The sequence below is a fragment of the Macrosteles quadrilineatus genome, unplaced genomic scaffold, assembly GCF_028750875.1.
Source record: "Macrosteles quadrilineatus isolate MER2022 unplaced genomic scaffold, UCM_ALF_1.0 Scaffold_3__2_contigs__length_128488019, whole genome shotgun sequence".
Classification (NCBI taxonomy): domain Eukaryota; kingdom Metazoa; phylum Arthropoda; class Insecta; order Hemiptera; family Cicadellidae; genus Macrosteles; species Macrosteles quadrilineatus.
In genome coordinates, this window is record NW_026542596.1 from 101,392,458 (window position 1) to 101,409,048 (window position 16,591).

The 16,591-nt window shown below is 34.3% G+C and overlaps 1 protein-coding gene across 1 annotated transcript in view; it reads right to left on the reverse strand.

Annotated features, from left to right (window-relative positions):
* The window catches only part of LOC128989415 (uncharacterized), a 123,265-nt gene extending 115,145 nt beyond the window's left edge, over positions 1-8,120 (reverse strand). The window contains exon 1 of the mRNA XM_054411306.1: positions 7,688-8,120. Coding sequence (XP_054267281.1) covers positions 7,688-7,939 — 252 coding nt within the window. The 5' untranslated portion in view covers positions 7,940-8,120. The remainder of the gene's footprint in view (positions 1-7,687) is intronic.
* Between the last annotated feature and the right edge of the window lie 8,471 nt (positions 8,121-16,591).

A 16,591-nucleotide genomic window follows, 5' to 3' on the forward strand; every position in this document is an offset into this window, starting at 1 on the left:
TTTGCCAACGGGTATCAGGTATATAGGGTCCCCATCCGCGAATTCCTCATACTGAGGAGTTTTGCAATCGGTTGGGGGCGAGCGAGAGAGAGATTACAAGTGACCGTGAGGGTGGCTTCCGCTAGGGCTGGACAAACCAGACAGGATGCTGATTAACCTGCCTAATACCTAATCTAATACATAACCTAACCTAACCTAACCTATACCGATACTGTATACTGTACCGACAGTACCGATATATCGATCACATGTACGTCGAAACATCATCTATCCATATACCAACTATATTCTAAGTAACCGTCACTACTGACCAGATACTGACCACCATGACACATAAACTTCTGATACTGTATATAGTTCCAACTACGAATATACTAACCACATATATACCAACCAGCCATATACCAACTACCGATGTACCATAAACACTCCCACCATAAACACAAAAATACGACAACTTAAATTGTCAAAGCCAAGGATGAAATTAAGAAATATTCACCAAATCTAACTCTTAAATCAAACAAAATACCGACCACCTGCTAGTATATATATACCTACTTGGACGTCGTAAGATTGCCCTGTCCACATGTGTCTATGTCGGAATCCGATAATAGCTCTTGATTGATGCCGGACTGGCTGTGACATTTGCAGCGTGTGAGAGACGGATGTAAGTAGGCGTGAGAAAATTATTGCTAAGAAAAACATTTTTGATCTCTTGGGTAAGCCTGTTCTTCCGTGAAATCTCTTGATTAGACCACAGTTTAAAGAGAGGTTTACGTTCGTAAAACCCCAAAAATGTTAGAGAAAACATGTTGGAATATTGGGTTCTAAAACCTATTTCTTTAGCGATTTTTTATTAATTTTTCTTTATTTGACAATATTTATATTTTTACTCAAATTTTAATGAATAAAAGATACCTGTTTTATGTTATCATCCGGTTGTTTTGTCAGGCTACCAAGGTTTTGAATCAAAAGGATCATTTTCAAACTAACAGAAGCCGGAAAACGGGAGGTTTTGCACATGTATATACCCATTGTATTATATTGTACAAGGCAACACGGTACCAGTACACAATAACCATAACAGTAGCTGGTACGAGGATAAATTGTAACATGAACATAATACATTGAATATTGACACGGTAGTAAGGAAGAAGCAGTTACAGAAACCCCACAAGACAAATTAACTGTTTGCTAAACACACACTACACTCTGAGCGTCGTGAGATAGGTCAAGTCACACGACCGTTTACACCAATCACAGCACAAACTCCAGTCTGGAATGATTTAGAGACTAGCAGTAATTATAACAGCTGGTTTGAGTTTGTTGGGTTGAGTTAATGTCTCAGTCGGCGGCGCTTTAGTCTGGACTTCGTTACCAGATCAGCTGTTCAACAATCAACTGCCTCCCAGCTGGTAAGATCTTAACACGACTTGCAAAATGTAGTGTAACAATGAGTATGCGGTATTAAAACCCGATGTATAAATTTAATTTTGGAGTGGAGGAATGGAAGAGTAAAACTGTTGATCACGTTTCTTATGATCGCCGATAACAGTTTCTTAAGAGTATAAATTTCTCTCTCAAACTTATTCAAAAAATCTCTTCCCACACAAACTATGGTGACCCTTCAGACACAGCAAGGGAATTACTAAAGCTTTGACATGTTTATTTCACAAGCTTTATCTAGCTTTCCAACCAAGAGGCCAGAACACATGTCACGGCGCGACGTGGATAGTATCGCATTTCCCAATACTGGAATTCATTAATTACCTTGAATGCCAATGCTAATCTCAGAGTCCGCACAGTCATCGTAAACATCGCCTTTCATCATAAACTTGCCCATTAATTGGCTCGGACGATCTAGACTTGAGATTCATTTTTACAAAGTGACATAAGACTGCTTTTTATCTTAAATCCTTTTCCGGGGTTCGACCAGTTGTCCATTAACGGGTTGCGAAAGTTATGGAAACTGTACTATCTGGATTTGAGATGGGAATTAGTTTCGGAATCAGGACATTTCTTCCAGGGATTGAGGAATCATCATGTGACACCGTAGTTTGTGTTGAGTTGTATTGCAATTTTTAGGAACATTATAAAGGTAATTGGCCTACACTCAGCTTATTCTGGAGGAAATTCAACCCCCAACTAAACAAGCATTTTGTTTATTATCGTGATAAATTAAAAAAAAATTAAATGTGTATATTAGCGAAAAACTGACCTAAACATTCCATGTAAAACCCATCGATTGTCCTTAATGCTACACACAATAAAAGACACAAACTGAACAACATATCGTAATTCTCAAGAAGGGTCTGGAAAGGGTCTAATGATCGCCAAGAACGTGAGGAACAGGCTTTCAGAAAGGTAGAGAAAATTATATGGAGAAAGGATGCAAAAGATGTTCAAAGATGCTAACGATTGGCATAGCCTATTCTAACATTCTTTGAAAATGAAACAGTAAACTGTATTTCAACAGATGCTCTAGGATTAGATGGAGTAGTGGCAAAGATTGGCCCGGTTCGTAATCATCGACTTTAGATGAAAAATAACACGTTTTAAAACTACTCATATCATACAGCTAACGGATAAACAGGCAAAGCAACATTGTAACATTCAAGCTATAAATTTGAAGCTGCAGTCGAGGCAGCAACGGCTATCTAATTAGTAGCAAGACCTACGCGCTTGTACAGCCAGTAGATAAAGGCCGGCTGCGACATCTAGTGGCTAATAGAAACGTTCACTTACTGCGCCTGCGCACGATTTATGCCCGAGTACGGCGCATGCGCGGTTGTATACATGCGCCATAACAATAATGGCTCTATTACCTCTCACGCATTGATGTACTATTGTGTGATATGTTTAACTGTAGTTTTATGTGTTGTTTGTCTTATTGTCTATATTGCTTGTCTATAATCGTGAATTAGCTTGAATAGAGGTGTTATAATGGATTCTAATTGGTTGCTATGCAGTAAAGTGAAATACTTATCATATTTGTTTGTATTGTTCCGTTGTTTTTTGTATCTATGATTGTCTTTGCATGATTTAAACTAATCCCTACGATAAATTTCATAAAATTGTCAAATTTGTTACATGTTCAAGATATTGTCATCAAAATGTATGTACTTTCCAAATCAACTCAGAATAATTTATCTAATTACAAATAACGCACTAATTACACATAAATAATACGGTGGCGCATTTGATTAAACGCTGTAATGTGTAAAACATAACTTGCCTACTAAACTGAATGTTTCTGTTGGACTAAATACATTTAAGAAGACGGACAGTCCATTAATATAGTCTAGCTTTCTAGAGGAGGAATTCGTCTCGCCGTGCTGCCAAGTTTATAATTAACAGGTTTCTCTAGACATAGCAAATAGCAAACCGCAACGGAAAAATGTTAAACTACATCAACAGACTAGTAATTGCGAAATAATATTATAGGATATGAAATCATCAGAAATAATTTGGTTAGTATTTTCCACCCGGATTTATTTATTTTTTAATTTTCACAGTTAAATGTTTATGTTTGTTTATTTTTAATTTTTGTCAAAAAGAAAGGTTACGTCCGGGATGATTCATACAGCTGAAATTGTATACAAACCCCATTACTATAGCATCTTATACAGGGTGGCAAAATTGTCCCAGAACAGTTTAACATTTCAAAAACTGATACAGATAGACCTACCAAACTTGGAACAAAGTTACTGCCAATAACATTTTTGAAATGTATTAAAATGTTATTGTTAAAATGTTAAATATTAAAATGCGTGTAACTGAAATTTCTATTTTCCTTAGTGTATATCCTTATAGCTACCTAGACATTAACTTAAGCTATTTAACCCTTACATTTTTTACTCTAATAATTACAAACTCTACTATTAGAGATCAAGTAGTATTTTATGTACAAACTAAATATTGCTAAATAAAGTCTTTTAAACACAAAAATCAACACCATCATATGATATGGGGTTACAATAAGGTATTTTGTCAGAGGTGAATCTTTCTGTAAAACTGTGAATGTTGGAGACTGGATGTTGAAGTTTAGAGGAAGGACGGATCACGGCGTAATGGAGCATTTTATGTCTGCCCCGGGCCGTTATTGACTATAAACCATTGCTCCACGTATTTATATTGGCATCTCCGCGGCTCCTTCCCGCACCCATCGATTTTCATCTCTCTCAATTTTAATAACATATTTTTTAATATCCTTTATCCAAAGTCTTAAAAAACTTGATTAAAACTTACTTTTAAAGGTCAGCATCTGGTCGCATTATTAGGTTTTAGCCATAAAAATGTCATATTCCCACTTAGGGTGTATGAAATTTTTATGGTTAAACCGATAGGTGTAGTTTATTGTTAAATGTAACCATCGCTGTATAGATCAGAAATAATAAATAAATTGGGTCCCTAAGCTAGAAGAACTTTCTCTAAATTGGAGATATACCTTCATAAAGAACAAAGATAGTTAGTTAATTCAACCTCAGTAATATAATGAGTCAATTAAAAATTTAACATAGATGATAAGCTGAAACTGAAATACTGTAAAATGAATTCAAAAAACCTTACAATATTGAAGGAGGATGTATGTAATCATGTTGAATTCAACGCGGAAAACTACTGTAGGCTAACATAAACAATATACAGGGTGAATAAAAAGTCAAGACCCCCCCCCTTTAATATTTTTCCCATTAAATATACAGAGATAACCTTTTGGTGGTCGTGCAAACTTAGCAGGAAGTTTCATTTTATGATTTTGAAATTTTTGAGTGTCCCCCCAAAAGGGGGGGATTTGGGGGGTAACTCAAATATTTTAAATGTAAACCCCCTTTAAGTGACACCTCATTTTGAAGTGCTTACAAAAACTTAAAGAATGGTGAAAACTAGAGGTCGCTATCTCTTTTCTATCTAAAATGGTAGCCCGTCAAATGTTGTAGAAAATCAATGGAAAAATTGGTTCGTAATAGTAATATTGGCTACCATTTTGGTTAGAAAAGAGATAGCGACCTTTAGTTTTCACCATTATTTAAGATTTTGTAAACACTTCAAAACAAAGTATAAAAAAATGGGGGTTTACGTTTAAAATTTTTGAGTGTCCCTCCAAAAGGGGGGATTTGGGGGGCAAATAAAAACTTTTCAATGTAAAACCCCATCAAGTGACACCTCATTTTAAAGAGGTTACAAAAACTTAAAGAATGGTGAAAACCAGAGTTCGCTATCTTTTCTCTATCCAAAACGGTAGCCAATATTACCATTACGAACCAATTTAACCATTGATTTTCTACAACATTTGACAGGCTACCATTTTGGATAGAGAAGAGATAGCGACCTCTAGTTTTCACCATTCTCTAAGTTTTTGTAAACACTTCAAAATGAGGTGTCACTTGAAGGGGGTTTACATTTAAAATATTTGAGTTACCCCCCAAATCCCCCCTTTTGGGGGGACACTCAAACATTTCAAAATCATAAAATGAAACTTCCTGCTAAGCTTGCACGACCACCAAAAGGATATCTCTGTATATTTACTTGGAAAAATATTAGAGGGGGGGGTCTTGACTTTTTATTCACCCTGTAGAGTTCATTCTAAGTTTGGATGTGTACCTAGAACTACATTACTGTATTTTCGTTTGAGCACATGGAAGTAAGTGTGGATTATGTCAATGATAAAAATAATTCTTTTATTATATCGATATTCAATAAATCGATTTCCTGGCTTAAAACTAAATTGTTTTGCCACAGGTTGGCTTTTACAAGATGATGGCGTTGGGTGTTGTTACCCCTTCACATACACCAGATTGTAAATGTAAGTGTAAGTGTGGTATGGACGTCACGCATGTCCGAGGGACGCAGACCGTGACGCTAACGTCATAGTAGCGTGACGGGGGTGGAGTAGCCATCATGCCTGTGTAGTGCCGCCCATCCACGCACTGCTGGGCGGGGGGTAACACCATAGGCTGTAAACCGTGCTTAGGTTACCATGGTTACCAAAGGTTCTGGCACACACCGCTGGGAGCGCCGTGTAGTTACGTAGCACGTACGCCGTAGCTACATGGCGCTCCCAGCCGTGTGCGCCAGAACCCATTGTAACCGCAGCACGGCTGACGGTCTATAATTCTTTTTGTCTATGGTAACACTGACACTAAATTGATAAAATTTACAGTCTGGTTCATCCGCACAAAAAAGAGCAATTTTATGCAAAAACCAAATTTATCTTTAGTTATTTGATGAATAAAAAAAAATACTAAAACGTCTTTTAATATTTAATGTTATGAAAATAAAAAAATAAATAAAAAACACTTGTAATTTGGGTTTTTTCCTGTTGGCATATATATATATATATATATATATATATATATATATATATATATATATATATTACTTTTGTTTGACAAAACTGTTCATGAGAGTTTGAAAACAATTTTATAATAGAAAGAGGACATCTTAAATTATCTTCCTAAAAATCCAAGTCTTTATCAATCCTTTGTAGTCCAAATATTTAGCAATGCATGTTGATGTATGCATGTACATTCTAACTAAATCCAAACTAATTTCATATGTAAATAGCCTACTGTATTAAAATAAATTTTCTATATTTAATTATGACATACAAATAAATCCTCAGCCAATTAATTTCTGCCACTGTTAAGCTCTCGTGGAAAGTCAAAATAATCCGGTCGCCTTCGTCCACACAAACGTCATAAACCAGCCTAATTAGGTGACGAGACTTACGATCAGCTGTTCGGCGACGCTCTACTTACATCTGGGCAAGGTGTTAACAAGGCGAGATAAACAATGGCCGTGAGATCGGGATTAAAGCCTTTTAAAACGTTGTTGGTCTGATTGCGAGTGGGCTGCGAGATTTAGGACAGTTGGCAACGAGATCAGCTGTTTGGGCGATCAGCTGATTCAGGAAATGTCGACTTGGACCGGTCCAATCTCAATGACAGATTGAGATAATGCACGAGGAAATAAGTGACATCTTAGAATAATTGGTACTTGAGGTGTTGGATTTAATTACTTAATGGTATGAAATAGTTTAGTTATAATTAAGTTTACGTTTCTTAACAGTTAGGTTATGAAAATTACACTATGCTTGTGAGAAAAATTCGAGAGTGTTTTAATAATTTTAAAAATACTCTATTAAATTCATTGTTAAAATCATCGTGTTCAATTACTGGATGGAGTAATTCCAAAACAAGGCAACATCAATACATTTACAGTATGTTGAGCGATGATTACAATAAGCTTATTTCCTGGTAAAATATTATTTCCTGGAAGTCAAAATATGACGACATTAACATTATTTTCCTTTGTCGTTGATGGTGTGATGTGTTTTTTATTTCTTAACCATTTCGTTGTTAAACAAGGTTATTTTCTCCCAAATATTACAACACATTACAAAATTATCCCCGAACATCATCAATCGAGTTCTTATCGTCGTTCTCGTTGATATAACCACTTTAGAAACAATAGTTCTCAATTCATAGATTTGCCTAGGTTTTCTCATCTTGTTTATGATTAGGGGCCTAACCGATAACATTCAATAACGTTGTTAACCAACTTAAAATTTTCTGAACTATTTAAAGCACCAAAATGACATTTTAATTTGTTTTTCTCATATCTAAATGACCATATGAATTGATTACTCCAAAATATTTACAATCCCCCAAAACTAAATGGCAATTACCTGATCTAACGTCCTATTCAAGGTAGTTCTGACAGTGGCCGCTAGGCGCGGTTTGGTCAACGCCGCTACGTTTGCTGCTATCAGTTGCTTGTAGTACAGCTCAGCTGATTGTGTAAGGAACAGCGGGCCCATCTTCAACACGTTGTTGTTATTGTTGTTCTTACTCTTGTTGTTGTTATTGTTTCCTGTCATCGAAGCAGAAGAAGAGGAGTCCACGCTATCATCTGCCACTTGTTTCACATCACTGGACATGATTGTATATTTTTTAAACACTACATGTATTACCGTAGATAGCAAGGAGTACAAAATGTACTACTTTATAGAATTCATTTTAGTTTAACGGTGATTTGATTTACCCTGTTGCTAAACTAAAATGTCTTTTGGGATTCCCGGTCACGTGTTTTGTATCGCCCATATCTTCTCTTTTATACATTTCGACTAAAACATCGACGCAAAAATTGGATAACCGTTGCAAATTAATATTACAGTGTATAAAATAGAATCTGTATTAAGTTTAAAACCAAAGCTTCACACGAAGATCGGGGAAAAATGCAACATAACTTTCCGAGTCAAGAAAAAATCAAATTTTAAAAACTCGAATTATAAAAATACAAAATTAAACAAAACTTCAATACAAGTAAACAAACCCCAAAAATAAAACACGGGTAGCACTCAGAACCTAGGAAATGTATCCAATTCAACTCCGACTCAAGGAAATCTGAGGAAAACGCGAAAAGCGTCCCACCCGCACGACAGACGCTGGAAAACTGGCAAAAAACCTCACATGAACATACAGGAGACAAAAAGAAAGAAATGCAGCGGGGGGAGGCAATATGGTATAAGAGGGGGTGGGGGGGTATTGCTCCTTGCGAGTACGCCGCCCCTGGCTCTCAGATATTGAATTTATCGGGGGGTGGCTCCATACCTCCCTTATCTATTCCAATTCGATATTATAATTCTTCGAATGACGGAACTTCATTGGACGATCAAGATTAATCTACTCACGCTTATAAACTTGTGTGTTTACTTCCTGGTATGATGTAAACACACATTAGGTTAGCTAGTGCCTTTGATTGGTTATGAAGTTTGACTGACAGCTGGGAAGTTGGTTAACTATTTTAAAGTTAGTAAAATTTGTTTATAAACAACTGAGTTTTCATAACATCACTATTATTTGTCAATTTTAACAATGGAAACTAAATACAACTTTTCGTCCTCCAAGAAAATAGCTCTATATAAACATTACGGAGAAAACTCTTTGGAACATCATTTTACACTTTGTGTTTTAATCTATACTAGTGTACATGTTGCTCGAATTCGAGCAATTTCAAAGTATTACAGGAGTTATTTTAAAACGAATAACAGTCATACTTACCATTAATTTAAAATAGTCAACTCAAGATTACCGGTGTGTAGCTCAGACCATTTTTGTGGCATTATTGATAAACCTAAAGCATTCCTGCCGGTTTTCTCCTTCTCAAAATGCCTCGCTGTACAGGCAACACAGGTCATTGATAGAGGGCCAATTGAGAACGAAAAGTCGTTTTGGGGTAGTGTTAGGGCGCATTTGTAACCTAATAGTTGAGATTGTCCAGGGTCAGGTGCTGACTGTGATGAGTTAAGCCTATTACGCGCCACTGTTCTGTAGCTGCGGTTGTTATCACGATTACGCCTCCTGTCTATGTTTCGTTGTCGTCACGTCGGAGGCATTTAAAAGAAAAAAACAACAAATAAACAAATTATAGCTACACAAAACAACAATAAATGCACAAATTTAAGTTACAATCATACTAACACGATCCTTCATAGCGACACAAAACAACGATAAATACACAACTTTAAGATACAACCATACTAACACGATCCGTCTTGGGGGTTATGTTTACACAAACTCAAATAGTAAATAAATGTACTCAATGCGTTTCATTGAATTGAAAAATAACAGCAATTAAATTATACAGCTGATCAAAATGTAAACAATTATGTTCTCCATAAGGATTACATGGGAACTTTCAAAGCCACTGGGGCAGAGCCCAAGGGACTTTTTCAAAAATGTAAGGCCAGTTTGCAAATCTACGTGACACGCTCTTTCCAATGAGACGTCAATGGATAAAATCTGTTAAGAAATGGCGGAGGAGTTCAACCGACAAAGTTTCATGTAGCGTATTAATTATATAGATTCTACATACTTTAAACAGTAGAGTAACCAATAAAAACCGTCCTACATTTTAACATAATATTAACTTGAACTAAACCACAATTATTATCTGTTTGGTAAATACAAGTATGCTTATAGTAGTTTGTTTGAGCAATTATTTTTATTTTAAGTAAAAAGATAAGTGCATCATTGTTTAAGAATAATTTGTGAAATGCCCTCCCAAAATCATATTTATTTTACAGCTATGATTACTTGAAGTTATTCTACAAGTTCAAAGACAAGTGGCTAAAAGACTGTGAAAGATCGTTGATTAAAGTGTAGTGCCTTTGTGAGAAGTGTGAAACTTTGTTTGGCATAACTGGCTCTTCTCTTTCTTGTACGGGATTTCCTAACATTGATAACATACTAGCCAACCTAAACTATGATATTACCAATACCATAAATATCAAAATATCATTACAATTGTTATACCTTCAGCTAAACTAAAGCCCTAAAATTCATTACGTAATGTATATAGTAATTAAATCTTGGTTTTCGTATATTATCAAATTTCTATTGTTATGTAAGATTAAAAATGCTTTTTAGTCTGTAAATTTGTCAAAGATAAATAAATTCAAGTTATAAACACAAATTAAACAACAGTTTTAACCCAAGAACTATCCTAACTTCTATATTATACATTATAGTTATTTTTACGTCTACAAATACCATTTTATGCCACTTTCGGATTAACAAAATGTATTTATTTCAATATAATTGTTAGCAGTTTGCTTTCTCACAAAGTTTCATTGAATATTATGTAAAAATAAGGCTAGTATTATTTTACTCTTGCTAGTCTATACTAGTTGATTACGGAGGTACAGAGCAATGATAACAATTTCAATCAAAATGATTGGATTTTGCTTGGTTCTTCTGTAGAAGCGTTGTAAACATTAACACTTAAACAAGAGTGTAAGTTTATTTGGATAAAAGACTTACTTTCTTAGCTAGCAAAGTTTGAAATGTGCAGATGTTTCTTTGCAAACAATAAATGTATTATTTATATTGAAAGGAGTTAAAAACCAACCCAGCAAAATCCAATCGACAACTAAAAATTCTGTCCAAGGACTGTAAATTGTACAAGGACTCCTGTAAATTGTACTAGGATAGCAAGCAATAATTTCAAAGATTTCACAAATTCACAAAAAAGTTATTTTAAACCATTTTGCTAAAGTCCATAAATTAAAATTAGCCTAATTGTTATTATTTCCATGCTATAAATAACTGTATTTAAATTAACACTTGAATCAGGTTTGTACACAGAGTTAACCTAAACTAAAAACTAACAAAGTTTACTAGGTTAACTTAAAAGCGAAAAATCGTTTTAAAATAAATATTAAACGGGGTCTTTCGTCCAACTTTTTTACATGAGGTTGAAATTATATACTACACTCGGGATGCTACCTAATAACCTAATACAATAATTGGCACAATAGGTGTTTGTAGGCGGGTCTACATTAGAATTTCGGCTGTTGGGGGGGGGGGGGGTTAAATTCGCTACCCCAATTTGGTTTTGGCTCACCGCAGCATCCTTTGTCAAGACAAACTTCCGGGTAATTTACGTCATTTGATACTTACCTTCTATTCAAATCAGTTAACCCTGTGGGAACCCAGAACCCAGGAAGAGGAACAATAATCGCCCGATTGTGCAATGAATGCTACTTTCGTAGAAGTTTTGAAATGGGTCGTGGTAGATACAAGTTAGAACAAGATGAGGTTAATTGTGTTAAAATAAAAAAGTTTTTGCCTTCCCATTACACAAAAAAATTTTTTTTGAACCACGAATTTCAGTTTTTTTTTATAATTTCTTTCGTCGAATACTACGCAAAAATTACATTAGTATTGAAAAGGGTTAACGATAAAATCCATACAAAAACCGGCTAAAGTAGGATTAATACCTAGGCGAACTGTTGCATAAATACTCATTGTGTGCTATCGAAGTGGATTTTTTTCGTAAAGATGAAAAATAGTAAATTAAAAACAATGGACGAGTTACAATATTGTTATCTAATTAGAATTAACAATTTAAATAGAACTAAAAATACAGTGTAGTTTCCTATAAAAAACTTTACAAGCGGGCGTAAAAAACATTATTCATGATTGTCGCTACATAATAATCTCAATATCGCTGCATGTACCCGCATTAAACTGGAATCCCATGAGTCCAATATGGTACTGCGTGATGCAATAATAAATGAATTTGTTCACTGCTCGCTAAATTATCCGGGAAGGGTAATCGGTGGTACCGTTGCTGTTACAAAGTAAAATTTGTTCGCCCGTTTTTAAATCCGTTTTTACTCGTCACTTGTCCTTAAAGTGGAGACAGATTTCTAAAGTAACAGGAGTGTTAGATTTAACTTGTTACAATGATAAACTTCCATATAAGTAAAGTAATTTTGAATTCATACTTACGTAAAAGTTAAAAAATAAAATACTTGCAATAAGAATGATTTTGCTACAGATAGTATTTTTTAAAGTAAAATATCCCTAAAAATATGTCGTTTTGAAATCACGTCTTTCTGAGTAATTTTTTGTTTACATATTTCTGAGTAAAATATATTTGGAAAGTATAATTAGAAGTGTTTGATAGATATTATAAAACCATAAATAATATATCAGTCGTTGAAAAATCTGTTGTATAAAAAACTCCTTATAGCCAAATTTAAATAGGAAGTGTATAACCATTGCAAATATTAATTTATAATCTTTACTAGTTAAGTAAATAATTAATTACGAGAATCACTAATTGTTATTACAAGTAACAAATTACGAGATTTCCAGTTAATTATTATATTTTAACCTCGATTATCCATATGAAATATATTTGTTAATTTCATTAAACAAGACATCTTCATATTTAACGCCGTAAAAAATCTTGAATTGGAGGTGAAATCGGACAAGCTGACAGAAGTGGATAGCATTTTTAATAAAAGACAACGACTTGAGGAGGGGGGTTTCCGACGGTCTGGACGGGGAATCTGTAAGTTTTGGCGGGAGGGTGGAAAAACGGCGCCAAGACGTCGCCGGCAGATAAAAAAATAAGTCACAAAGTGAAGTAAGATCCGCGAGTGGGGATGAAATGACACACTTATTTACATGGTGCAATGCAAGGTACTGCATAAGGTATAACACTGGACGTGATGCATGGTGTTTATATTTGTTAGACCTACATTTTGGAAATTGCTGATTGTTTACCAGATTATATTATTATTTTACAGTAAATAAATATGTTTATGTTGTTAATTTGTCAAACAAGGCAAGAGGTTTGTGAGAAAAAATGCAACATGGTGGAGTTTTGGTATGTCAATAATACTACCTAATCTGTAAGAATTATAAGTGATTCCGATTTAACTTGAATTGAGTTCAACGACCACAGTAGTAACAATTTTATCAATAATTCTACATATCACTAAACATTTTATGCAATTCGATCAGTGATCAACAGTCAAAAGAAAGTACCCATGTACAATAAGATATTTGCTAAACTTGATTGTTCACAATTTTGACACTATGTAAACAATAACAACATTAGCTCAAAACTGGATAGCGTTCAATAGGGATTTTAATACGCATTCAAATATCAAAAGTTGTACTTTTATACAAAACACAGTGACAACCCCGTAAACTGCACCCCTCCAAACAGAAATGACCCAGTTAGGTTTGATGGCCCGTCGCGACGGTATTCCCAACTTGTACAATCAATAAACCATTCGCTCGGACCAGTTTTATTGTCAACCATAAATTCCTTTGTCTCAAATATATGTTAGTTAATTCAATCAAATATGTTACATGGTTCCACAGTTTTATGGTATCCGGCTTAGAACAAAGTTGCAACGGTTAATCCTTTTGTCTTGCATTTCATAGGTTATCGAATAGCTTCCTCAGCTAGCTGCTAAGTCGAATAGTTACAGAATATTCAGGCAATGCAATAATGCCAATTTAGCAATGGAAGCTAATGAAGTAATAGTTCAAATGAATCGAAAAGGTCGTCCCTAAACAGAGCGAAATCCACGGTACTAAGCCTGGTGGGAACCAATCATATTCTTCAAGCTGTAACTTTATACATTTATTTCTGAGTTGACAAGAATTTGTATAAAAAAACCTCCATTCAAATGCAAGCTATAATTTTTCACCATCAATAAAAATAAAGTGTAACTACACCCAAACACCTGTTGGAATCTCCAGAGTTATCTTTATTGCATTTCCTCATCCAACCAGACAACGCAGCTGTCGCACCATTCAATCTTCCATATTTCACACCTTTCAAACAAATTATGCTGATAACAATCAAGCGAGAACCGGCTCCGGCATACACTGGTCCAGGCGTTGATGTGTTATCCAGACTTGACAGCCCTCGGATACTGGGATACTTTACACCAGTGATGACTGAGGCTTGGTATGGCAGCTGCGGATGATTGTGAGAAAGGCAATAGAGCTGGATAGTGGAAGTAGTTGCTTTCTGGAGAATTCATCGTCGATGCAAGGACATGCGTTGAACACGACACGAGCGACCTAAAGTTTTTTTCCGTACAGTGGAATTAAAATGTTCCTTTTTAAAAAATTTCCTTCTAAATCTAGGCATTTTAGACCCATACTTATATGGCATTTTATGTTTGTATCCCAAGGAACATGTCCACAAAATATGTCCAGACAATTTGGAAACACCCTGTATGATAGCTCCATACAGTCCAAATTGACGTTTAATTTTTATTCTGACTCTTTGATACATTTTGACTTTGACAAGAGATCATACGAATCTTTACTCTGAAAGCTACTAGGTCCTGTAAAAACACAAAAGGTAATTTTTGGATTATGCTGTATACTAGAGAGGACATATTTGCTAACTGAACGGGAAAATTTACCTTTTCTAGGCACAATCTAGATTGTGTGTCCATATTTTATTCAAAATTTACGATCACAAAAAAGTCTATCCAAGGATGCAACTACTTTTTCTAACGGAAACAATCTGAATCGAAAATTTTAGATTATGAATCCAACATTAGTACATATGAAACGTACTGGAAAGAGAATGGGGTACAGTTTCTTAACTGGGCTATGCTAATATCGATTGAAACTATCGATTCGATTAGTAAACTTTCATGCAATTTTTTCACCATCAGCAAGTTTGGTTGGTTAGGTTAGGTTATGATAGTTAAATTTTATAATAGATATATTTTAAAATATCGATTATTAATCAATATTTTCAATTCGATAGTTTCAATCGATATTAGCATAGCCCAGTTAAGAAACTATACCCAGAGAATATTGACATGTTATGTTATACACTTGGTTTTTGGTTACAATGTTTTATTCCAAATTAATGTGTACTTTTTAGTCAATGCAATTATATAATATTTGTAGTACGCCTAAATAAAAACCTTCATACGAAGGTCTCTCAATTTGGATTTGTGAAAATGATTACCACACAAACACATATAAAATTGTTGTATTGTAAAGTAGTGTATAAGTTCATTTTATATGACACAGTTTTGAATACAATGCATTTATTTATATATGACGATTTAAATATAAATAAACAAATGAACATCAATTATTTGATCAAGAATATTACATTGTACTTATAAATATTCTTTATTGAATACTAGAGGGACTACACAATCTTTTCAGCAAAACTATAACAACTAAATAACTGCTATTTTTATGCAACGTACTCAGATCTTTTGTAAATGAATATTTGCGATCACCCAATCAGGAGAGCATGTAAAAACTGATTAGTTTAGGGCGGATTAGTTGAATTAGCCTTTTACCGGTGAAATTTCATTTGATCTGTGATAAACGTATTTGACACAAGAGAGAATTACAATTTACATTGTTAAAAAGGCGGAAAAATGTTCACTGCAGCGGAAAATAAAACAAGCGGATGGAGCAGACAATTATAGGGTTAAAATTAGTGCCGTATCTTTGCTAGTTGATTATTCATTACTCATTTTATATGGTCTATTTATATGCCTTTAAAACTTTAACAATGGTAAGTATATTTTGTTTTTGTCCTATGTTGTTTGTCCAAAATGTACAGCACCTGACCCCTATGAAACAAGTATTGAATGCAGCAGCTTTTAATGGAGATTTTAGTCAGTTAGTTTTAGGTTAAACAATTAAAATTATACTATATTGTTATTACATTGAAATGAGCTAATTGGAATTCAACAGTTCACTGAGTTATTTATTCTTTTAATGTTGAAGTTTATCTGTTAATCATTACTACCATCAGGTTTTTCTGTTATTTTATTAATATTTTTTTGTTAAGACAATTTTTTTTGCTTAGCTAAAATCCGTTTGTTTTTGGAGAAGAGAGAAGCTAATAGGTTAATAAATATATAAAATATAACATTGTATTATTTGTTAGTTCTTTATGTATTACAATATTTCTTTTCTAGTCCCTTTATTGATTGTTAATTGTTGATTACTATTACTTTTAAGTCACATAGTAAACAGGCCTGTTTTCAAAACCCCGTTTTGACAAATATGTGTGTGTTTCGTGTATATGTTTTTGTGTTTTAACGACGCCTTTTGGCTGAACAGTCGTATTATTTTACGACGATGGCACAGTGATGCTGAAACGGCCGTAACAAGTTGAATAAATCAGGAGCTGGATGACAAAGGTAAATTTTCAATTTAGTTATAGAACCAGCTCAGGGGCTAGAAAATATGGATTATAACACATAGTAAAACTATTATGTTTTGAT